The sequence below is a fragment of the Ambystoma mexicanum genome, chromosome 2p, assembly GCF_040938575.1.
Source record: "Ambystoma mexicanum isolate Mex_15411 chromosome 2p, UKY_AmexF1_1, whole genome shotgun sequence".
NCBI lineage: Eukaryota > Metazoa > Chordata > Amphibia > Caudata > Ambystomatidae > Ambystoma > Ambystoma mexicanum.
The window spans coordinates 1,396,425,890-1,396,448,238 of record NC_090923.1 but is presented as its reverse complement, the minus strand read 5'-3'; the positions used below and the strand labels follow the sequence as shown (position 1 = coordinate 1,396,448,238).

At 46.1% G+C, this 22,349-nt stretch overlaps 1 protein-coding gene across 1 annotated transcript in view; it reads left to right on the top strand.

Annotated features, from left to right (window-relative positions):
• ELP6 (elongator acetyltransferase complex subunit 6) overlaps positions 1 to 22,349 on the top strand; it is a 418,952-nt gene that overhangs the window by 130,615 nt on the left and 265,988 nt on the right. Inside the window, exons 3-4 of the mRNA XM_069645832.1 lie at positions 12,641 to 12,719; positions 16,995 to 17,065. Of these exons, the coding sequence (XP_069501933.1) occupies positions 12,641 to 12,719; positions 16,995 to 17,065 (150 nt within the window). The remainder of the gene's footprint in view (positions 1 to 12,640; positions 12,720 to 16,994; positions 17,066 to 22,349) is intronic.

The following is a 22,349-nucleotide window of genomic DNA, read 5'->3' as shown; positions in this document are numbered from 1 at the left end:
GTTGATTAATGCAATGGGTCTATAGGACGTACAACTTGCTGGGTCCTATCCTGGTTTCGGAAGCAGCACCACCTTAGCCTCCTCCATCATTGAGGTGATCCTTGCCACCGCCCCAACGGTATTGGAGATTGGAACCAGATATTAGAGCAGTTGTCCCTAAACATTTTAGAAAAGTCGGCCGAAAGGCCGTCTGGCCCTTGTGATTTATTGGTGGGGAGTGATATTATATCCCTACGCACTTCCTCTATCATTATGTCTTATTTCTTGGTCCGTTATGACTGGTAGGTCACAACCCTCAAGGTAATTCAGATGTGTCTACTCTACAGGGTTACCTGATTTGCATAATTTTGTGTAGTATGCCGTGTATTCCTGGATAATGTCATTTGACTCCGAACTCTCACCTCCCTCTGTTTAATTTTCAAAATGGTTCTTGCCTTTTCCTCCTTCCTGAGTAGCCTTGCTAATAGCCTAAAGTTGGGGCTTGCATTCTTGTGGACTGGTTTTCTCCCTGCATAACTCCTTGCCTTCCCTTTCAGGTGTTTAGGTGAATTGTATGCGTTTCTAACCAAAGGTGACTGTGTATATGTTTTATTTCTGGAGTATTGTGTGATATTACCTGCTTGATTCATTTTCTTAGTGTGTTTTGGGGGCCTATAATAAATATAGTATTTTTGTACTTACCAGTCTAAGTAGATTAATTGTGTATTTCACTGTGTGGACTCATTGTGGACTCCTGGCCCCACTCACCTTTCCTGAGACTTTGTCTTGACCACTCTCCACGCTTAACTTGATTGGGTTTGGCTTAACTCCTGTGTTCACTATAACTAGGGTGGCCGCCTGAAATCTGTCCACTAGGACAGATTTGAAAAATTCATCTGAACAATGATGGAGTGTTAGGGAGAATTCTCTGTTTAGGCTGAATTTCCTAACCTAGTGAGTCCCCCCAGCAGCTTTTCTGGATTTCTGGAGTTTGTTTTTTTTCTCCTGCCAAGAGTGAGACTCTTTTCCTCACACTCTTGAACATGATTTGAGGGGTTCCTTTGACTGTTAATGTGTTTTATGGGATATGGGGTCTTTTACTCCATAGGGTCTCATGTGTTTTTACTATGTGTGTTAAACAGCACCCTCAGTGCAGTGACACAGGGGTGTCATAGTGACACCCCACCATAGACTCCATATCCTGGGACTGACTACTGTCTCCCAGGGCATGTAAAGTCACCATTGGCTTTACTAGTCCCAAATTACGAACAGAAACCAGTACAAACCATCATATTGTGGACGTACTGGTTGTGGCAATTCGATTGCCCCGGGGTCTGTTATTAGAGGGGGCACGTCTCTGTCCCCCCTGATTGAGTTATGGCTGGTGGCAGTGGATACTACGTTTAATATTCGACCGCGAATATATCTCTATGGGATTTTCCCATTGTTCGAGGCTAACAACTTTAATTATTTAATTCCTATAGCCTCGAACATACCGCCGAGTTATTTATTTAATATTAATTCACTGGTTGGTATTTTTTGCCAGAACAAGATTCTAAAATGGTGTTTGTGTTCTCTTCTGTGACTCCAACCCAAGTCAAGCCCTTTGTTCCACTTTTTGGCGGGCTTCTCCACAGAAGCCTCCAAAAGTGGTGCCACTCTCTGGGTACCACAGGGGGTGTGGGAGGGGGTTTAGGCACCCTGGACTGAGTTGCCTTGGCAACTCAAGTTGTACTCTTGTGTGATTGGTCCAAGTGGTGAGCCGGCCAGCTCACCACTTAGCATGTTTGATTGACAGCTAGGCTGAATGAATGGGGGTTTCTTGCATAAAAGCAGGGCTTTTGGGACTGGAACTTCAGAAGTCGCCACAGGACATGAGAATCCGAAGAGGGAGAAGCTGAGCCGACCTGCAACGACGACACCACTGGTGGAGCCCTGCTGAACCGTCTCACCACTTCCCGACGACAGAGGAGATCTTCTTGCCAGAGAGTCTCTTCCCCTTGAGCTGGTGGGGACAACCAGTTCGCTTTCCTTTTCGCCTACCAGGACGTCTAGTGGTCGAATTGCCCGTGCCAAGCACCCCGCAACCGGGTAGCCACTTACCACTGAACCGCGAAAGAAAGGACTGCTCCTTTGAATCGAGAAACTCCGCAGCTGGTTTCTTCCCTGGCAGCACAACGACCTCCTGCTTTTCTCCCCGACAAGATCTTCTCTTCTGCCGGACGAAGCACTGACTCGCAACCCCTGCCAGGAACAACTGCCCCCCGCTGGAGTGTTCTCACCATTTCAAAGTACTGTGTCCTCCTGGCCTCCCTTTCTATAGATTGCTACAAGGTAACGGTAAATCCTGAACCTTCTAGACTGGGCTGGCCTTTTGACCATCTAACTGGTCCCTTTCTTTTGGTCCAACTTCTTTCTGAACCTTTTCAAGACTTTTGTGCACTTTTCAACCATGTGACCTTGGACACATTTTGTTCTGATCCCCTTAAAGTGGATCCGGCTTTCTGAACTCTAACTTCACGGTTTGATTCTGCCTTCCTCTCTTGCTGTGTTCTTTTGAAAGTGTTGGGATCTGTTTCAATTTACGCTCTGCCGTTCTCTCCCTTTTAAACCGAATCATTAGAGTGCCATCTGTGTTAAGCGCTCACCGCTGTCTGAAAATAAGTGGTGCTTTACTTAAGACTTGTCTAAGATTCTTTTAAGGGAGCATATATACTTTAGTGACTGTGTTTTTGAACTTGCTTGATATTAGTGCCAGTGTGTTTCCATAGATGTGTTTTTAAATAAATAACGATATATCTTTTACACCAAAGCTCTGGTCAGTGTTTGCTTGTTCTACTGTGTTTACCTGCCCTATTGTGGATGCTCTGTATACTGCCTAACTCTTCTTGAGAGAAGTCTGACTGCTCAGCCACAGCTACCAGGTAAATCTGGGTGGTGCAGACTGCTACCAATTGGGTTTACTGCTAACTCCTGTAGTCCAAAACTTTTTGCAGTGGTCCCTAAGGGAACTGCACAGGTTTCTGCCTAACATGGAGGAGGTGGAGTCCCTGCGAGTATGTTGAGACACTGAGCATGCACCGGGGCCAGAGTGTTGTGGGTCCTATAGTTTGTGCTGGTCTATTGACCCAGCCACCAGGAAGGGAAGGCTTGGCGTTGGATCTGTTATTTTAGCAGGAATATCAGTTCTGGATCAAGCAGAAGTGGCTCAACCTCCTCTTCTCATCTTTATACGTACACCCTTGATTTATTACTTTCTCTTTTTCTACCACTTTATTTCTAGGCTCTTGTTTATTTTCCTGCATGTATTTTAAATGACTGGAAGTTTTATGAATCTTCCTTTTTTCTTTCTCATCCCTTCATTTTCTCTCTCATTCTCACTCACTTAAACCCTGATATTTGTGCATATTGAGCAGCAAGGATGAAGGAATTTCTTGTCAACCAATCCAATTGTAATGTTTGTATGCCACGGTTAGAGCTGTCATAGAAACAAAACAAAAACACTAGTAATATTTTCTTTACATTTTTTTAAAATTTGATTTAATTGACTTTTCAATTTTTATAAAATTTACAAAATGTGTTGTTTGTCCTCCTTTCATTTTTCCTGCTTCTTACTTCTGATCCTGTTCCATTAAAAGATCCGATTAGTCCTTAATTAACAAAACAGAACAAGAACTTTCACTTTGAAGTGAGTTGTTTTTGAGTTTGCGTGTGGCATGTGTGTTTGTCAGTTCATCTTCAATCGATTGCACTTCCGTTGCAAATTCCTGTTCCTATTTTCCACCAAGGTCTCTAACAATTGTCTCAATCAAGATGGGTAGTGGATAAACACATTGAACTCTTCTTGGTCTGCCCTTCCGGCTCAGGGCTTCTCCTGTTGCCCATCAAGGCCCAATAATCAGCAAAAATGGATGGTCGCCACCACCCACCTGACTTTCTCCCCGCTCATTAGCCTGGCCCACCATTCCTCTTGATCAAAACAACATACGTCTTGGAATAAGGGGCCCAGGTGTGCTGAACGTGCCTGGTTCGTGCCTAAGCATTCGAGAAGAAGATATTTGATGGTCTCCACCACTTCCCTCTTGTTTCAAAATCTGCAATGGTTTACGCTTGATTGGCCTCTGGCTGACAGAATTTCATTAGTCAATATCCAATTCATCCGGATCCTCAAGAAACTCTGCCGAATTGAACGGTCGGGAAAAATTGCAAGGTAAGTCCTTACTTCATTGAGCTTGATCATAAAGTGTGGTAAGAATGCTGCCAGTTTCAGTTTTGCCGTTTCTTCCAAGTTGTAATCCAATCTGCCTGAAGTAGACGCCTGCAAACCTTGGTGGGGTTGCTTGTCAGCTCTTCCTCTGAGCTGCCTATATCCCTCAGAAGAGCACAGTTGGTTTCTTCCCAGATTGATAGTATTTTGCATGTTCCTTTTGTTAGTTTGTTACGTAGCTCCTTCAGGATCTTCAGTGGATTGGGTAGAAGTAGTTTCCTGTAGAGCATCAACTTATTTCTGGCTACTGTAGATTTTAACGACGTAAGGCTCCATTCCTTACGAATGGCTGCCACAGGGGTTGAGTTTGGAAGATGCAAAACACAGCACCAAAAGTGTCGTTCCAGTTTGGGCCAAAGGTTGTCCGGTAGCGATGGCATGGCTTCCACCCCGTAGGTCAGACTAGGAACCACCTTTGCCTTATAGAATTTAATGGTATGGATCAATGTGAAACGACCGTATTTCTTATTGATAGCTTTTGCTTGAGGTAGAAGGGCTTTTGTCTTCCCGTAAAGGTGCTCCTGCATGGGGGTTGCCTTTTTGTTGTTACTTATTGTTACTCCCAGGTACCGAAAATGATCCACCTTTTCCAACAGGTCCCCGTCGAGCCTTATGTTAATTTTTTCCTTTGTTCTTGTTTGTTTATCAAAGGACATTATTTTTGTTTTGTCCTTGTTAAGTTCTAAGTTGTTATGATTCAAATATTTTTGCAGATTTGTCAACTGTCGCTGTAGGCTGATCATGGTCATGTCCATCAGTATGATATCATCTGCATATATGATTCTCGAGATTTTGTCATCACCCAAGAGAGGAGGAAACATTCTGACTTCGCTTTCGTGATCTTTATAATCGCTGGTGTAAGAGTTGTATAGTGCTGGGGCCAAAGGGCACCCCTGCTTCATGCCTCTTGCTGTCCTTATTTCAGTTGATAAGAGGCCTGCGTTGTTTAGTCTGACTTGGATAGATGTATCTGTGTACAAGGCTCAAATTGGTTCCAAGATCCTTTCTGGACAGTTATTTGCCTTCAATTTACCTCATTAAGCTTCCCTGCTGACATGGTCGAAAGCCTGGACCAGGTCAACAAATGCCAAGAAAATTGGCAGTTTATTTTCCTTGCATCTCACTTTGAGGATATGCAATGCAAGGATGTTTGCCGAGGTCCCCAGAACTTTTACAAAACCTGCTTGCATTGGGTCTGCTGTGTTACTTTATTGAGTCCACTCTTGAAACTTGTCCAAAGGCAATGATCCAAAATCTTGCCTATGGTGTCGAGAAGAGCAATTGGCCTGTAGTGCCTGGGGTCGTCTGTAGCACCTTTATTAAAAATCAGGACAATATGAGCTTTTTTCCAAGAGGAAGGGATTTGTCTTGCCCACTTGCAATTATCAAAAACCCTACTTATAAACTCAGCCCACGCCTCTGGGTGTTGTTTTAGGTCCAGGTTGGAGATCCCATCAGGTCCCCCTGCTCTTGAGTTATTTCACTTTATTTTCTCCATGATGGTTTCCGGGTCATGTGATATGTCCCAGTGGACCCGCGAGGGTACCGATGCTGGTGTGGAAATAGGTTTGTTCGATGGCTTTCTGTATAGAATGGCAAAATGATCAGTCCACTTTTTTTCCTCCACGTTATTCTGGAGTTGATTTTATTGAGGTGGTCATTGGGTTCTTAATTAGTGACCAAAAGGCTGAAGATGACTTGCCACTCAATGTTCTCAGCATTAATTCTGAGTCGTGTTGATATAAACTTGCATGGTGTTGTCTCAGCCATGCTTTGTACCTTTTGACCTCCTCCAATGCTTCTGCATATGATTCTACAGTCTTATGTTTGGAGGCCAGTCTTTTTGCTTTCCTTACCAGCCTGCGTTGCTCCACTAGCTGTATGTTGAATTTGTGGAGGTGAGGTTGAGCTTTCGGTTTCCCTGAGTTTGTGGCTTTCTTATAAACCCTTAACAGTGGTTGATAGTCGACTGGGGGACTTGTCTCTCCTTCCTTCTGTGAGGAGAGTCTAATGTATCTTGACTTAAGGGATGAAATTGCTTCCTTCGTTAATTTAAGTCGTTCTCCCTTTCCACTGAGTTCGATTTTGGCGGATATCACTTGTTTTGCGAAGGAGGCCGATTTCCATGTGGTCACAAGTAAATTGTGATCAATATGAGTAGTACGCTGGATTTGGAAGGCTGTTATCAGGGCTAAGAGCTCTCTAGATACATATGTATGATCAATGTTGACGCCTCTCCCCAGGTTTTCCCATGTACAGATGTTCGATGATTGCACTGATTTCAGCCAATGTAAGTTATGGAGATCCATCGCATTCATTAGGGAATCCCATTGCCGGCCCCACGCTTCTCCGTCCATTGATACAGGTTTTCTTTTTGTCTTTTGGGTTGGTTCCTGACATCGGACATTTAGATCCCCAGTAATTGTCACGTGATTTATATCAAAGTTATCCCGTGCATCTTCTATTAGCGTTGCCATACTCTCTAGAAAGGATTTGGTGGTTATTGCAATAGGATTCCAATACGTGTTTATCAGGAGAATAAGTTCAATTTTGGCTGCCCCCTCAGTGGTCCGCGGTTGCTGCCAATCTAAGACGGTTGCTAATGTAAATTCTGTGGCTTGAAGACAGGTCTTAACTGATAGGCCAAATCCTCTGCGTACTGCAGTGAGCAGTCCCAATCTGGGGCGCCCCTTTAGTCCTTTTTTTCCGCAGGAGACAGTGATGTCATATCCCTCGAGGGTTGGTTGTACACAAAGCCAGGTCTCCTGGAATCACAAAAGGTCAAAGCTTCCCAGATTGACACCGTTATTGGAAGTTAGGTGTCTAAAGCCTCTTGTGTTCCAAGTGCCTAGTTTGAGTGTTGTATCCGATGGTTTTTGGGGGTGGGTCGAGAGGAAACCAATCCTGGCTGCCTTTTCCTTCCTCCCTGGCGGCTAACATCTTAGATTTCTATTTTCCTCAGTTGCTTTCCATAACCAATTAGTCGGTAATGAACGGCGTGAGCCCCCAATCATACTGGAGACATCCCATTTCCTCATCCTTTCTTCCTGCTGCGGTGATGGAGAGCAGCGTTTTCTTGGGTGAGGGCCCCTGGGCACTCTTCCCCTCAGGTTATTTTTTTCCCTGATGCACAGTCTTCCTGGTTACTGGTCTGCGGGATGTTAGGCCTTTTTTCTTTGTTTTTTCGATCTGCATCCTGTGAGTATTTCGAGAGGTTTCCTATGGTTTGATGGGGTTTTGATTGTCCGGATTGAACCCTGTAAGGCTTCTCTGTCGTGTGCCCTAGGTGGTCCTCTGGGGCCCTCTTGCCTGTGTGGTCTTTTGGCATTCTCTCGTTTCTTAAACCGTTCCTGCTGTCGCGTGGGGGAGTTGAATCTTCTTTTAACGTGCCATCTGGATTGGTTTCAGTCAGGTTACAGCCCAAGTCGAAGAGACAGTGCTTTGCTTCCAATTGTATTTTTTTTTTTATTATGGGTGAATCCGCATGAAGGAACGAGCTGCCATTGCCCCTAATCACGTTTGGTGCCACCACTTTAAGGTCATTTGATACCAAGGATCTGAGGCATGGAATTTTCTTCAAGAGGTCTGCGATTGTGCGGCGGTTTAAAATCAAGTTATCCTTTAAAGGTCTTGTTCTCTCCAAGAGGAAAGTTCTCCTACGTTGGGGGATCAACGAAGATGAGCCTTGATTGATTTTCTTGGTGAGTTCTGTTGTCACAGGTTGGTTACTGAGCTTATGTGACCTTTCTTCTTTTGCAGGTGTCCCCTCTCTAGAGTCTTGTTCCCTTCTGCTTGCCTCAAGGGATTACATGAGGGATCTTGAATTCCGCCTTTGCTTTATAGGTACTGGCTCCCAGATTGAGGGGATCTTCTTCTGATTTGTTTAGCGGGTTCTGTTCTCGTTCTCTGATTGGTGTCATCACCAATTTCCCTGTGGGTAGTTTTGCTCTTTTCATTCGTCCTTTTGGGTTGCTTGGGGCACTTTGTAATCCGCTCCTGTGATTGTCCATTCCCTTCTGTAGAGTTCCTCTCATTTGCTGGCTTCTTAGCAGTTGGTATTCTACCTTCAGTGAATGGTAGTTTCGCTGGGGGTTCTTGAGTGACAGTCTCTGCTTCCGTTTGGTTTATTTTTCAATTTTTCTCTTTAATGGCTGATCAGCTGGCAATTCAGAGTCCGAGTCTTCTACTGAATAAGTGATCATGTTCATAAGATCAATTGATAGAGACTCGTTGTCAGTTTCCGATGCCGGATCTTCGTTTACTCTGTCGCTCTCTTGGTTTGTGTCCTGATTCTTCGCACATTGAGACTCTAAGTGGTCTTTTTGTTGTGCAGTTCCTGTTCTTTTAGATGATTATTCAACAATCCCTTTGAAGTTCCTACTTGGCTTTTTTAGACTAAATATGTTTGTTGATCCAGAGGCGGATGATTCAGTTGTCAGTGCTTTTTGGGGAAAAATCCCAAATGACACTTGTGGTGTTTCTTTCTGAGTGTCTTGTAATTTGCTTGTAGCTTTACTCTTAATTGAGTTTTTGTGGGCGATTCCTTTCGTTCCTGAATCACTGCTTCCGTTTTGGGTCGCTATACTAAATGCAAGCTGGTGGTCTGAGTTGCCGGAATCGACATAGGTGGAGACTTCCATACTTCAGGAGGGGTTGACAGTTACACTCTTGTCCCCCCGTCTCCTTTCTTGTTTTTAAGGGCTCCATTGAGACCAGAGTGGAGTCCGCATGCATTTGTCCAGGATCTGCGTTGAACGGGCCCGATCTTGTAGATTGAACGGGCCCGCCTGTGAATTGCTTGGGTCTCTCGAAGTCTCCCATGTAGGCGGTAGTCGATGTTGTGGATTCTGAGGTTATAGGGCAGGTTAGTTTTTTTCTCTTAAATTTGCTGTTATGTACCCTTCCAAAAAGGCTAATTTTGTGCTCATAATAGCTAGCAACGTAGTATGATACTTCTGTGCCTCGTTCAATGCCTCGTACAATTTGCAAAAGGGATTTAAGGCAATGGTGATTGTTGACATGATTGACATCAGGTCTATTTTCTTTACTGGAGACTCTAGCTGGTGTGCGAGGAATTTTTCCCAAGCGCCTATGTTGGTGCCCTGGGTCACAGTAAGCTGGTTGATTGCAGGTTCTGTCACAGTGTCTCTGCTCATTTATGGATTGACACATAGGCTCAGACTCTAAGGTTGTTATACTATGATTTACAGCCCCCTTGCGTACGTGATCCTCTAGGCAGAGGTTGGTGGGGATCACATGATTGGTTTCTTCTGTTGACTGATGGATTAGATCCTTGTCAGGGACCCTGATCTCAGCTCCCGTATCCGTCTGGCTTCCCCTGTTGTCTCCTGTACTAATGGGAATGAACACCATTTGTAGGGTCTTACTTTTTTTGTATCCCTCCACAAGAAAGCCAGAGAGTTCCATTTGTTTTTCGGAGTATGAGTTACATTTCTTTTTAAAGAAAGCTTCGAACTCTTTTGTCCGCAGCTGTTGTTTCATGATGTTGGTTGTTGTTGTGAATCTGCCTACAGTCGCAAGTCTCGTTGTCTTATTACTCTGTTGCTTTTTTGCAGGTATGTTGCCCTTTACTGCACTTCCCCTCAGGTCTTGTGATTTGGGCTGGACCTGTGGGTCCGCGTGGGGTTTCTCGCTTCCGGCGTCTCCATCAAAATTAGAAACGTCACCGTCACTTGTCGGTGTAAGTGATTGGATTTTTTCCTGCAATGGGCTCTCCATGTCGGAGCATCTGGGGGGGCTCGTATTTTGGTCCGGGGGGTCTCCAGCAACCTCCTCACTCTGATCATCCGGGAGGTTTTCCAGGTTTATTGTTTCGGGCAAAGACGTTGCCAGCTCATCATTATCCTTTTTTATTGGCCTGCGGTACCAGTGACAGGGAGCAGGAGGGCAGGCCTATTAAATCTTCCAGTGCAGGAGAGTCCTGAGCAGCATGAACATCAATTTGCAGGGGGTAGACTTTGAACTGTGCTACCCCTTGCGTCTGATCTACCTGCACCATCTCCCCTGCACCCATGTCTTTTTTACCGGGAGTTGCTGGGATATATGTGTTTTCCTTGTTGGATCTGGGTTGGCTAAGACAGGCATCCTGACCCTATTGCAGAGATGCAATGTCCAGGTCAATGTGACATGCTTTTGGCCGTGATAGGGGGTTCATTAGCCCGTTGGCTGCTGTGATCGTTAATTGAGATGGCAGTTTGTCGCTGTGCATGGGGCACTCATTAGCGTGAACCGTCCAATTAACCAACTGTAAAGCTTTCTCCTCCGTCGTTACTGCAGAGTTTGCCATTGGTGGCTTATAAGGGGGATTGGGGAGACCACGAGAGCCCCCGTAGAGACCGCTAAGTAGGTCATTATATCGGCAGGTTCCTCCAGGTCAAACGTGCAAGGATTGTGTGACCTTTTGGGCTCTAAGTCATGTGTGTTAGTTCTTATAATTGCAATACCACTCGTGGATTTCCTTCTGATAGTTGGAATTTTTTGAAGTTGTGTTACGGTCGGGTCGGATCCTCCTGGACTTTGTAACGCAGGGAACTGGAGGGTTCGCTTACCTGGTTCTAGCGAATCAGTTAGATGGTGAGGCAGGCCTCTTCAACGTCGGGTCTTTCACCCGTGGCCTGTTACTCCGGAGCAGACGCCCTTCCACCTCCATACTCGTGCATTTTGCCACAGGGTTCAGACGGTGGACCGGCCCTTTTCTTGTCCTTAATTGCAGTACGGGCTTCCGTTCCCCGTCCAGCCAAACAGCACCACCAGCCCTTATCGCACCAGGGCTTCTCTACTAACATTTATTTCACCTTTCTGAAATCTTTTTCTCACCTGCATGATAAAAAATTAAATGTAATAAAAGCAAGTACACTGATATTTATACCAAACAATAAATGAACAATATTAAAGGCCTATCTGCTAAAGCCTGCTTCTCCTGAAACGCACTCTGAAAACACTGAGTGCTTGAAGAAAAGACTGATTCTTGAGTTTGACCACAACTTTCCAAAGACAAATCAAATTGGACAGTGTAAATTGGACAGAGGTATAATAACACTATTGAACCAAATGGGTGATTTAACATGGTGGTAATTAATTCTTGAGAACAACTGTTAATGTTGTTTTTGTAATTGGATCATTTGTATTTTTGTGGTGTAGTATTGAAATAAGCTATAATGAATCTATTCCGTTGTTGACGGTATTTATGGCATGATAACAGAGCAATAAGCAGGATGTGGTAATTAGTTTCTTCAAGATACTTCCTTTTTTAAAATTATTTGTGGTGCTGAGTTGATTTATTTGAACTTTTGTTAATTTAAGGATCAGGATCACAGTAGTTGGGTGTGGTTGGTGGTGGTGCTAGCCCATTGTTTAGAATCCAAATTATTTTTTGGGTGATTTGCATGCTAGGTGGAGTGGTGGAGGTAATACCACTTTGAGGAATGAGTTACTATTTAATTTGATTTCCATTGTTTTTCAACAAAGGTGAATTTACTTAATTGAATAAGGTTTCTTTCTCTTCTACCACCCCCCGCCCCCTGTGTTTTTGTTATCTCTTCCTTTGTGTACCATGTCAATCTTTCCTCTTTTTTTGTTCTTGGTTTCAATCTTATTTTGGTGTAAATACTTATTTCATGGCATTTGTAACAGATCGATTTGTTTTGATCTCACTTGTGCGGCACTACAGGCCTGAGGAACACAGTTGCAGGGTTGAGACACGTATTGGCTGTTTGAGGATTATAATATTTTGCACTGTCCAATTTGATTTGTCTATGGAAAGTTGATGGGCATAGTGCAAGTGGACTAACTCCAGAATCAGTTAAGTTTTTCATGACGTTGGGCAACAGTTATGCTTTAAGCTTAACCTATGCAGCTAACCAGCCTGTTAGGAATAAGTTCTCAACAATAACATACTTTACTTAAGGTATTAAGGTAGGGTAGCTCCAACCTCAAAGTAGCCCTTCCTCGTATGTCGGAGATCTCTTTTCAGACAGTCCTGCCTTGAAAGGTAAGGCTTAAAATTGGATAAGAATGGAAAGTACATAATATATTAACCAATGACAATGTAGTTCTGTAATTAACTAGTGGAATACCATGTTCAATTCTCATTAGTCAATTGTCTATCACACATCTAGTTTAAGAAAGTACAGTATTACAAATATCAATATACCTCTTGGTAACATGGGCCTCTTTGCTCAATGGATCTTTTAGAAACAAACGGTTTTATCATTGTGCTTATATTTACTTGTATTTGTAATAAGAAAATGATATGGGTCTTCAGTTCCGAGTGTGCTTGAATTCTTGTTCATTTAAAACCTAGCATTTTTAAATTTAGTAGGCTACTTTGGCCTAATTTCTCTACATTGACCTTCTTTTTGTTTTGTTTTATAGGGGAAGTTTACATTAGTTCTCGACACAAAGACTGATGGGAGCTTTCTGGTGCATCATTTTTTGTCTTTTTATCTCAAAGGTATTTGCTTTTGTATTTCTTTTAATTTCAGCCATGCATTCTGCAGTACAGTATGTACAGTATACAGATCTCTTTATATTGAGCAATAGTAAGGCAGGATACTAAAGATGAAATGTGCCTAAATCAAAGGGGAAAATTGAGAACATGGGGAAAGTAGATATCTCAAAAACTCTCAACAATATCAGGAAGAAGAAAGCCTATCAAAAACTCACTTGGATGCCGGATAGCTTTCTCAGAGTCAATCCATGCAAAACCAAGTTCCTAGTTTTCAGTATAGAATACCCCAACAAATTACAACATCCCTGGAAGGCCAAACATTACATCAAGGAAATCCTCCTCCTATAATCCTTCATGTTTAATCTGTCCCCGTTATTCTTATTACCCCCAAACTCCAAATGTCCAGAGGATTTTCATAATAGCTAACTTGAAGTTATACCTGATTGGGCAAAGAAATCTCCAGCACTTTCTACATTCTGCTAAACAATACATGTTCTAGTCATCGTACACAGGCCGCCTGCTTCAATTCTGGGTTAGCTCCATTTATGAATAGGCCTCACAGTTGGATCATTCATTTTAACAAAAATTGTATCCGGCCAATGCAAATATAGAAGTAAAATACATATAATTACTGCACTCACGACCACGTACCCAAGCCCTGACCTAGCAGCATGTCTCACAGATATTGATGCTGGATGACGACCAGTCCTCTTCTGAACCCAGGTAAAACGGAGATCATGGTATGCAGACAAACTGCTCTATTCCCCCAACAGACTCCCTGGCCACCTTCACTCGGCCTCCCCCCCTAACCCCTGACCACCACCACTGTCAAAATCCTCAGTTGCCCAATGGGCTCTGATCTAACTCTGTCACACCTCATCAACAATGCATCCAAATCCTGCCATTTTCACCTTAGGCTCCTGAAGCGCATCTTCCCATACCTCACCTACCCCAAAAGACTGGCTGCAATTATGTCCATTGTCATGTCCAGACATGACTATGTGAACTCCCTCTACCTGGATGCACTGGCCTACCAGTTAAACAAACTCCAAAGAGTACAAAACTCGGCTGCCAGACTGCATCTCACATTGGGACGTAGGTACCACATCTCACCTGCTCTCAGCACCCTACACTGGCTCCCAATTGGATGCAGGGCCACTTTCAAATACCTATGTATTACCCACCGAGTGAAGCACTAAACAGGCCCCAAATTCCTACAAGAAAAGATTACGTCTTACCACCCAACTCGCACCCTAAGGTCAAGCACTGCCATGCTCCTTGTGATCCCCACCTCCAATTCAGCCAGCATTGGAGGGTCCGCCTACTCGACACTGGCGCCAACTTTAATACACATCCTGTGGGAATGTCCTCGGATTCAGACCTTCTGGTGGAAATGCTGTAAACAATTGTCTGATGTTCTGGGAAAAACTGTACACTTGGACCCCAAGCTTCTGTTATTGGGTATCCCGGGCAAAGACTTTACTACCTGCTCGCCTGAGAGCCCTGCCTTGGCACAATGGGTTGCAGACTTGGACATGTGTGCGGCAGTGGAACACCAGATTTATACTGCACAGGGTTGCCCAGCCAAGGCCATGAAAATCTGGGGTAAATGGGAGGAGGGAATCTGATCTAATGTGGACAACCTGGGAAAGCTGCCATATGGGATGTGCAGAATATTGTATTTCTAACATTGAATGCATAAACAACTGTTTTATTGTGGTCCCAGATGGGACAAACGGTGGTAAGGAAGTGAATGCTGAGGAATTGTTCTTATTTGTAGTTGTCTTTGAGTTTGGAAAACAATAAAAAGATTTATAAAAAAAAAAACACTGGCCCCAACTTTGTGGCACTCACTGCCTCCCTGCATTATTTATTTATTGTTCACTTGTTAGGCGCTTATACAGGAAACAAATACTGTTTCAAAGCGGAAACGGAGGGGATAGGGGAAGATAGACATTGTAATTACAACAATGTTAAATAATTAAATACAACAAAGTAAGAGACATGGGGAGAGGAAGACAAACCTACTATGCCTTGTGAGTGTTCAGAAAATGCAAGCGCAGAGGGGAGAGGAGTGGGGATAGGTACTGTGTTGATCATGGACAGCAGCATGTGAAGTACTATGAAGAAAGGTAAGTGCAACCTCCAGTGGTGGAGGGTGAGCCGAGGCAAGTGCAGAGGATAGACAGCAGCTGGGATGATAAGATTTGGCAGGTCAGGGCCCCGAGGATGCATAGGGGCCTTGCACGCCAGTTAGAGGGAGGGAGGGGGGAGGAGTGGGGGCTGGAGAGGGAGAGAGGGAGAGAGGGGGAGACACTCTCTGTTTAGCAAACCGCTTCACACGCGAGGTACTCAAGTGTCTAGAGGGGGAGTATTTGGTCAGAAGGAGTTGCAGATAGAGTGGTCCCCGCCCCCAGACAGCTTTGTGGATAATGCAGAGGGATTTTAATTTAATCTGTGCTGCCATCGGGAGCCAGTGAAGGCTTTGTAGGGCAGGAGAGGTGCCGCCCCTGGGCTTGAGGCCAAGGATAAGTCTTGCTACCCTATTCTGGATTAGCTGGAGGGGTTGCAGGGTGGACGAAGGTAGATTAAGGAGCAGTCGATTGCAATAGTCAAGTCTAGAGGGAACCAGAGCCGGGTAACATTGAGTCTCTGGGGGAAGGTAGAATTTCCTTCAGAAGGAAAAGCTGAAAGTGGGACTTCTTGGCAATGTCCTGATTATGATGGAGTAAGGAGAGAGAAGAGTCTAAGATGACTCTGAGGTTTATGGCTTCCAAAGAGGGAGCAGGGGGAGAACCCGTGGAAGAAGACCAGAGTGAAGGGAAGAAGTCGGGTGCTGGGGTCCCAATAGGGAGGATCTCTGTTTTGCTGGCGTTGAGGCAAAGATCATTAGTGGTACACCAGGCCTGGGTGGCTGAGAGGCAGTCGGGGGATGAAGTAGGCTGCAACAGCGTCTGTAGGAAGTTTGAAGAAGAGTTGTGCGTCGTTAGCTTAGCAATGGAAGTCGGGGGAGAAGGAGGAAATGAGGCATGCCAGCAGAGTAAGGTGAGCCAAGGCGAAAGAATGGAGCCATTGGGGAAGCCACAGGTGGAGGAGGAAGTAGGGGAGGAGAAGGTGCACAGTATGACTTTGGAAGAGTGGTCAGTGAGGAAGGAGGTAAGCCAGTCCAGTGCCCGCTCCGAGATACCAAGGGTGTCATGGAGCCTTTTTATGAGGATGGAGCAGTTCACTGTGTCAAATGCAGAACAGAGATCAAGGAGGATGAGGACAGCAAGGGAGTAATGGTCATGAAGACTGCTAACAAGTTCAGCGTGGGAGTTAAGTTGGGGGAGGACCAACTTCTTAAGCAGTTTCCCCAGGAAAGGGGTGAGATGGGGTGATAATTGGCCAGACAGGAAGGGTCTGCTAACATTTTTTTAAGAAAGGGGTGCACATGGGAGTGCTTGAGGGAGGATGGAAAAGAACCAGTAGCAACGGAGTGATTACAAAGATCACAGAGAGCAGGGGCAAGAGAGGAAGAGACCTTCATGGAGTTCACAACTCTGGTGACTTCTTCTGGAGAGACAGAGGCAAAGGAAGAAGGAGGTGGGTGGGTGGTCAGAGGAGGCAAGGGGGTGGAGGGATGAGTTAGAAGAGTGTGTGTAAACCATCCCTTTAGAGTAGAGTTTGGCCCAATTGGGTATTACACCAACCTAGGAACCTTAGTCTGCGTCTCTCTGTCTCTCTTGATACCATGCCTGTCTCTCAGCAGGTTCAAACATGCTTACTACAACAATCTTGTTAGAATAAAGACTGTAGAAATTGTGCCTTGTAGTGACATACTCGGATAAAAACAGTCTTGATGAAGCAATCTCTCAGCCGTGTAAAGGAGTGTAATATTGCTCTCTTGGGTGTGTCACCACACCGCAGGTGCCAAACAGACAGGCTACATGCAGATAGACTACCACAAATGTTCAAAGAAAATAATGCACACACTATTCCCCCTCTGTTCGCACACACAACACTCCTATGCTGTTCTCAGAATGTCAATAGAGGATTGAAAACTGTTATCTACGGGACAATGAGGAAAAAAGGAAGATTACGTATACTAAAGTATATAACTTTTAATGAAACCTATTTATATTCTCTAATTATTTTGTAAAGAAATATTTGAATAAAAGTCCTTTATTTTAAATGCATGTTTCTTCCCTAGGTTTGTCAGTTTACTGTGCTGGAAATGGAAACTTACAAAAATGTGTCGTCTCTTTTAAATTTACAAATCAAATGTTTTTTTTTCAGCTGGCTGTAAAGTGTGCTTCCTGGCACTTGCTCAGTCTTTTAGCCACTACAACATCGTTGCCCAAAAGCTGGTAAGAATGTGTATTCTCTGCCAGTTTCGCAATTTTTCCTTCTGTTTGTTAATTGTTTATGATCAATCGTTTTCATTGGACTAACTCACCAGAGTCTCTGCCTGCTAACAAGTGTAGGTATTGCCAAAGACATCAGTATATCTTTTTTCAACCTCAAAAAGATGTCATTCTGTTTTGTTGGGATTTATACCTTTGATCTACAGATTATACACTGATGTCCGCAGTGGGAACTCAGCCGACTTATCTAACTTGGCTGTTCTTTGGTACAGAAAATAACACTTTATTTGAGAAGGGTTCTTGTTTCCTCCAAGGTATTCCACATCTTTGACATGTAATGTCCACAGCTGTGCTACTTCGGAAATTTTTCAGCAGAGGGCGTCCTGCATCGATGGCGTCGGGTCGATGTCCCTCGAAGGCCTCCGTCAAGGACGACGTCACCAGGTGTTATAAATAGGATGGACGGCGCCCGTAGCCTCAGTTCCGTTTTTTCTGCAAATGTGTTTGCTTCGAGAAATCGGCGCGCCTCGTGTATTCTTCGTGAATATGTCTTCTTCGTCTACCCATCCGACTCCGCCGTCTGGCTTTAAGACTTGCTGGGACTGTAAGTCTAAGATGTCGATTGTGGACCCACACCGCATTTGTTTGTGGTGTCTGGGCGAGAGTTATGACACCGACGACTGTTCGAAATGCCAGTCGCTGACTGCTAAGGCCTTGCGGGAGCGTAAGGGGAAGTTACAGATAGGTCGAGGTACTAAACCCAGTAAGTCCTGAAAAGCTGCAAAAGGGATGTCCACCGACGATTCGAGGGGTGACTCTCCTCGTCGGAAGGAGTCCCGGGGATCTCGATCCCGGAGTGGTTCCCGCCCCTCATCCACCTCGTCTAGGCACTCCCGGAAGCAGCATCACCGGTCGCCTTCCCCGTCCTCGTCGGATGATGGCACCGCGAGGAAAGTGGCCTGTCCCACTAAATCCTCGAGTCCTGATGGATTGGGAGGCCTTCAGGGGGCAAATGCTGGTGATTTTTCGATCCCAGGGCACAGTTCCGCCCGTGCCTTCGGAAGAAGCCGGCAGGGAATGGTCTTGGTCCGATGCTTGCGTGCCTTCGGGCCACGGTCTTTGGCACGATACACATCGGGAACTGTCGAGGTCCCGTTCGGACAAGGTTCAGGTTGATCGCCAGAGACGTGCTAGGTCCAGGTCTCGGTCTTTGCCCCCCGGCGAAACCACTGAAATCTGGTAAGGGCTCGAGGTCGGCGTCGACTCCGGACTTGTGTCTACGGAGGTTGGTGCTTTGCCTTCACTTCACCCCTCGGCGTCGACGATGAAGCCGTCCGTGCCCTCAGCGCCTTCAGGGCCATTTGGCTGGAATTTGCAGATGGAGGTCCTTGGTACTGTGGATCCTCCAAGGAAGGCTAAATCCAAGTCTGTGAAGCCTGTTGGGGAATCCAGACCCACGTCTGTCCCTTTGCAGGAGTTCTTTCTTCCTCTGGATGATATCTATGAGGATGAGGAGAGGTCAGATTTGGAGTTTGACCCTGTTGAGCCTGATGTGGCTCCTGTCTTTTCCAGGGACAGTCAGTTGGAAGAGTTACGTCAATCATTTCATGATGCCAGTGGCTTAGACACATCTCCCGAGGTGGAGCTTGGCAGGCCTGAGCCTGGGGCTCATGCTGAATCCTCTTAAAGGAGACTGATGTCTAGGGTTACTGAGTATCTTGGTTGGTCTAGTCCTCCGGATGCATTTGTTCAGGATGACTTGACTGATATTTTGGATCAAGGTCTGTCCACTGACCCAGTGTTGCCTTTTCATTTGACTTTGCAAAAAAGGGTGGTGGCTGCTTGGCAGACCCCGGAGTCTCTTCCGGCGGTTAACAAGTCGATAACAAAAAAATACCGCCCTTCCAGCAGCGACCCCAGCTACCTATCCACTCACCTCACTCCCGAGAATTTGGTGGTTGTGGCGGCTACGGCCACCTTGAGGCAGGCGGCGTACCCTTCCATCCCTCCTGATAGGGATGACAATCGCTTCGATGGTTGGGCACGCAATGTGTTTTCTGCAGGGAGTGTGGCGCTGAAGTCAGCCAACTCCACTTGTGCCTTGGCAAGATTTTCACACACTCTGTGGAATTGCGTCTCTCTAGCGGCTATGCATATTCCAGAGGGGGAAGAAAGGGATGGGTTCCTTGCTCTCGTGCAGGATGGCAAAGATGCCATGTGTGAATCCCTTCAGTCTGGGTTGGACACAGCCGAAAGTGTTAGCTGGTCCATAGCTGCAAGTACCGTTATATACAGGTTTGCGTGGTTGCAGATGTCTGGTTTTGCTCCTGATGTACAGGCCCATCTTCTGAACATGCCCTTTGATGGATTTTATTTGTTTGGCAGCAAGGCTGACGAGAGCCTTGAGAGGTTGCAGACCCCCAAAGCTGCTGCTAAATGTTTGAGTGCAGCAGTGCATCAATCTCCACCTTTTCGTCCTAGGGGACAACAGTGGAGGGGAGGTTCCTTTCGTTATTACTCCTCTTTTAGTAGGACGAGACGAGCCGCCAATCAAAGGGGTCAACGAAAAAGTACCCGTGGTGGTCGGGGAAATAGAGGTGCCAAAGCCGTTCAAGCAGCAGCCTCTTTGCCTTCAGGCACTGCAACAGCCGCTCCAAAACAGCTATGAGGCCATGTTCCATTGTTCGCCGGTTGGGGGCAGACTGTCTCAGCATCTCGAAAAATGGCGACAATAGCCCACGGCTACTGCCTTCCCTTCCCTCATGACAATCCACCTCGGAGTCACTCTTTGAAGCTTTCGGATCCGCTCCTTGTGCAGGAAAACTTGACCCTGCTGGAGAAAGGCGCTATAGAACTAGTGCCTGTAGCGGAGAGGAACAAGGGATGGTATTCCCCATATTTTTTTATACCAAAGAAAGACAAGGGACTGAGACCCATCTTGGACTTGCATTGGTTGAACAAGTCCCTCAGGAAGGACAAGTTCAAGATGGTCACTCTTTCTCAGGTCCTTCAGGCTCTTCAACTTCAAGATTGGTTGGTGTCTCTGGACCTACAGGATGCTTACTTTCATGTGCCGATTCATCCAAAGCACAGAAAGTACCTGAGTTTTGCGGCTGGCAGCTTTCACTCTTAGTTTCGGGTCCTGCCATTCAGATTGTCCTCCGCCCCAAGGGTCTTCACCAAGCTAATGGTTGTGGTGGCAGCGTATCACAAGCGAGGGGGGGATTCACGTCTACCCCTGCCTGGACGACTGGCTGATACAAGCACATTCTCCCGAGCAAGCTCTGGATCATCTGCCTCACCTGCCGCCCCCTCCACAAGCTGAGCTACTCCCTCAATTTCAAGAAGTCGCATCTGACACCTTCTCAACAGCTCCAGTACATCAGGGCTGTGTTGGACACGTCCTTGGGGAAAGTGTTTGCCTCCCAAGGTGAGGGCTCATCACATTGTACTGATGATGGACACATTTCAACATGCCCAGAGTCTTCCGGCTTTCGTATTCTTAAGGTTGCTCTGCCTCATGGCATTCTGCATTTTTCTGGTGCTAGAGGCCAGACTGCGGATGAGATCATTGCAATGGGTCCTCAAGATGCAGTGGTCCCAATTCTCAGGCAAGATGTCGGATCCCGTTCAGGTTCCACTCTCGGTCTCGCAGGATCTTCTGTGGTGGGCCAGCAAAGGGAATCTGATGAAGGGGGAGCCATTTTGGCAACCTTGGCCGGAGGCGACGGTGGTGATGGACGCCACCCTCACTGGATGGGGGGGCTCATGCCGACGATCTGACTGCCAGCGATCGTTGGTCTCCGTCGGAGTCCAGACTCCACATCAACCTGTTGGAGCTGAGAGCCATCAGGCTGGCCTATTCTGCCGGCTGTGCGGGGGAAGAGTGTCCTGATAATGACGGACAACACAGTGGCCATGCATTACCTCAACAAAAAAGGGGGGTAGGGTTACTCCCGTTGTGCAGAGAGGCAATGCAGCTTAGGGCAGTTCATCTGGCCAGAGAGGAGAATGCAGCGGCGGATGCTCTGAGCAGGCAGAGCACATTCTCTCATGAGTTGGAGTTGGCTCAGGAAGTCCTTCTGGGGATCTTCGCCCGTTGGGGAACCCCACAAGTGGATCTGTTCGCGACCAGTGACAAGTGCGAGGATTTCTGCTCAAGGGAATTTCCTCCGAGAGGAGCCTTAAGGGACGCATTTGTCGTGGATTGGCCATTCCCACTTCTGTATGCGTTTCCTCTGTTCCCAGTCATTCCTTAAGTGCTAGGGAGGTTCGTATCCCACATGATCCTCATTGCTCCGGATTGGGCCATGAGAGCGTGGTACCCAGACCTAGAGATGTCCATCTGTCCTCCACGCCGCCTTCTCTACCGAGAGGTTCTGCTCTCGTGAGAGCCAGGTGGCCGGCAACCAAATGCCTGTATCGTTGCTGTTGGCATAACTTTTGCGACTGATGTAGAGGACAAGATGTCGATCCTTTTCAGTGTTCCATTCCCATGGTTCTGTCTTTCTTGCTTTCTTAGGCCCACAGGGGTCTTCAAGTAGGTACCATTAAAGGTTACCTGGCAGCGATGTCTATCTTCAAGCGCTCGTCTGAAGAATGTTCTTATTTTAAGATTCCTTTTGATTTCCCAATTTCTTAAAGGGCTCACTAATGTGTTCCCACCGTCCCCGTTTTAGGTGCCGGTATGGGATCTAATTTTGGTCTTGAAATTCCTGATGGGTGCTCCGTTTGAACCTTTGCACTTTTGTCCTTTGAGACTGTTGTCTTTCAAGACAGTTTTCTTGGTTGCGGTTACATCCGCTCGCAGAGTGAGTTAATTACAGGCACTTTCATCTAAGCCACCCTTTACTGTGTTCCACAAGGATAAGGTTGCACTGAGGGTACGTCCATCCTTTCTACCTAAGGTAGTGTTGGAGTTTCATTTACCCCAGAAAGTGGTACTTCCTGCTTTGTATCCTCCTCCTCCTCCTCCTCATCCTGGTAAGGAAGAGGAGCGACTCCATAGGTTGGACCCTAGGAGAGCTCTGAGCTTTTATATTTCTAGGATGTCCAGGGGTCAGAGTGGACGATCAACTCTTTGTGGGGTATGCTGGACACTGATTGGGCCAGGCTGTTACCAAACAGATCTTGTCCAGGTGGATTATCCTCACCATTTCTGAATGTTAGATTTGCAGGCAAGCAAAGCTCACTCCACTAGGGGCGTGGCTACTTTCTTTCGACTGGATGTTCCTCCAACGTATTCCACATCGCCCTCCCGGCCTGCCCCTCTAGAGAATTTCCTATG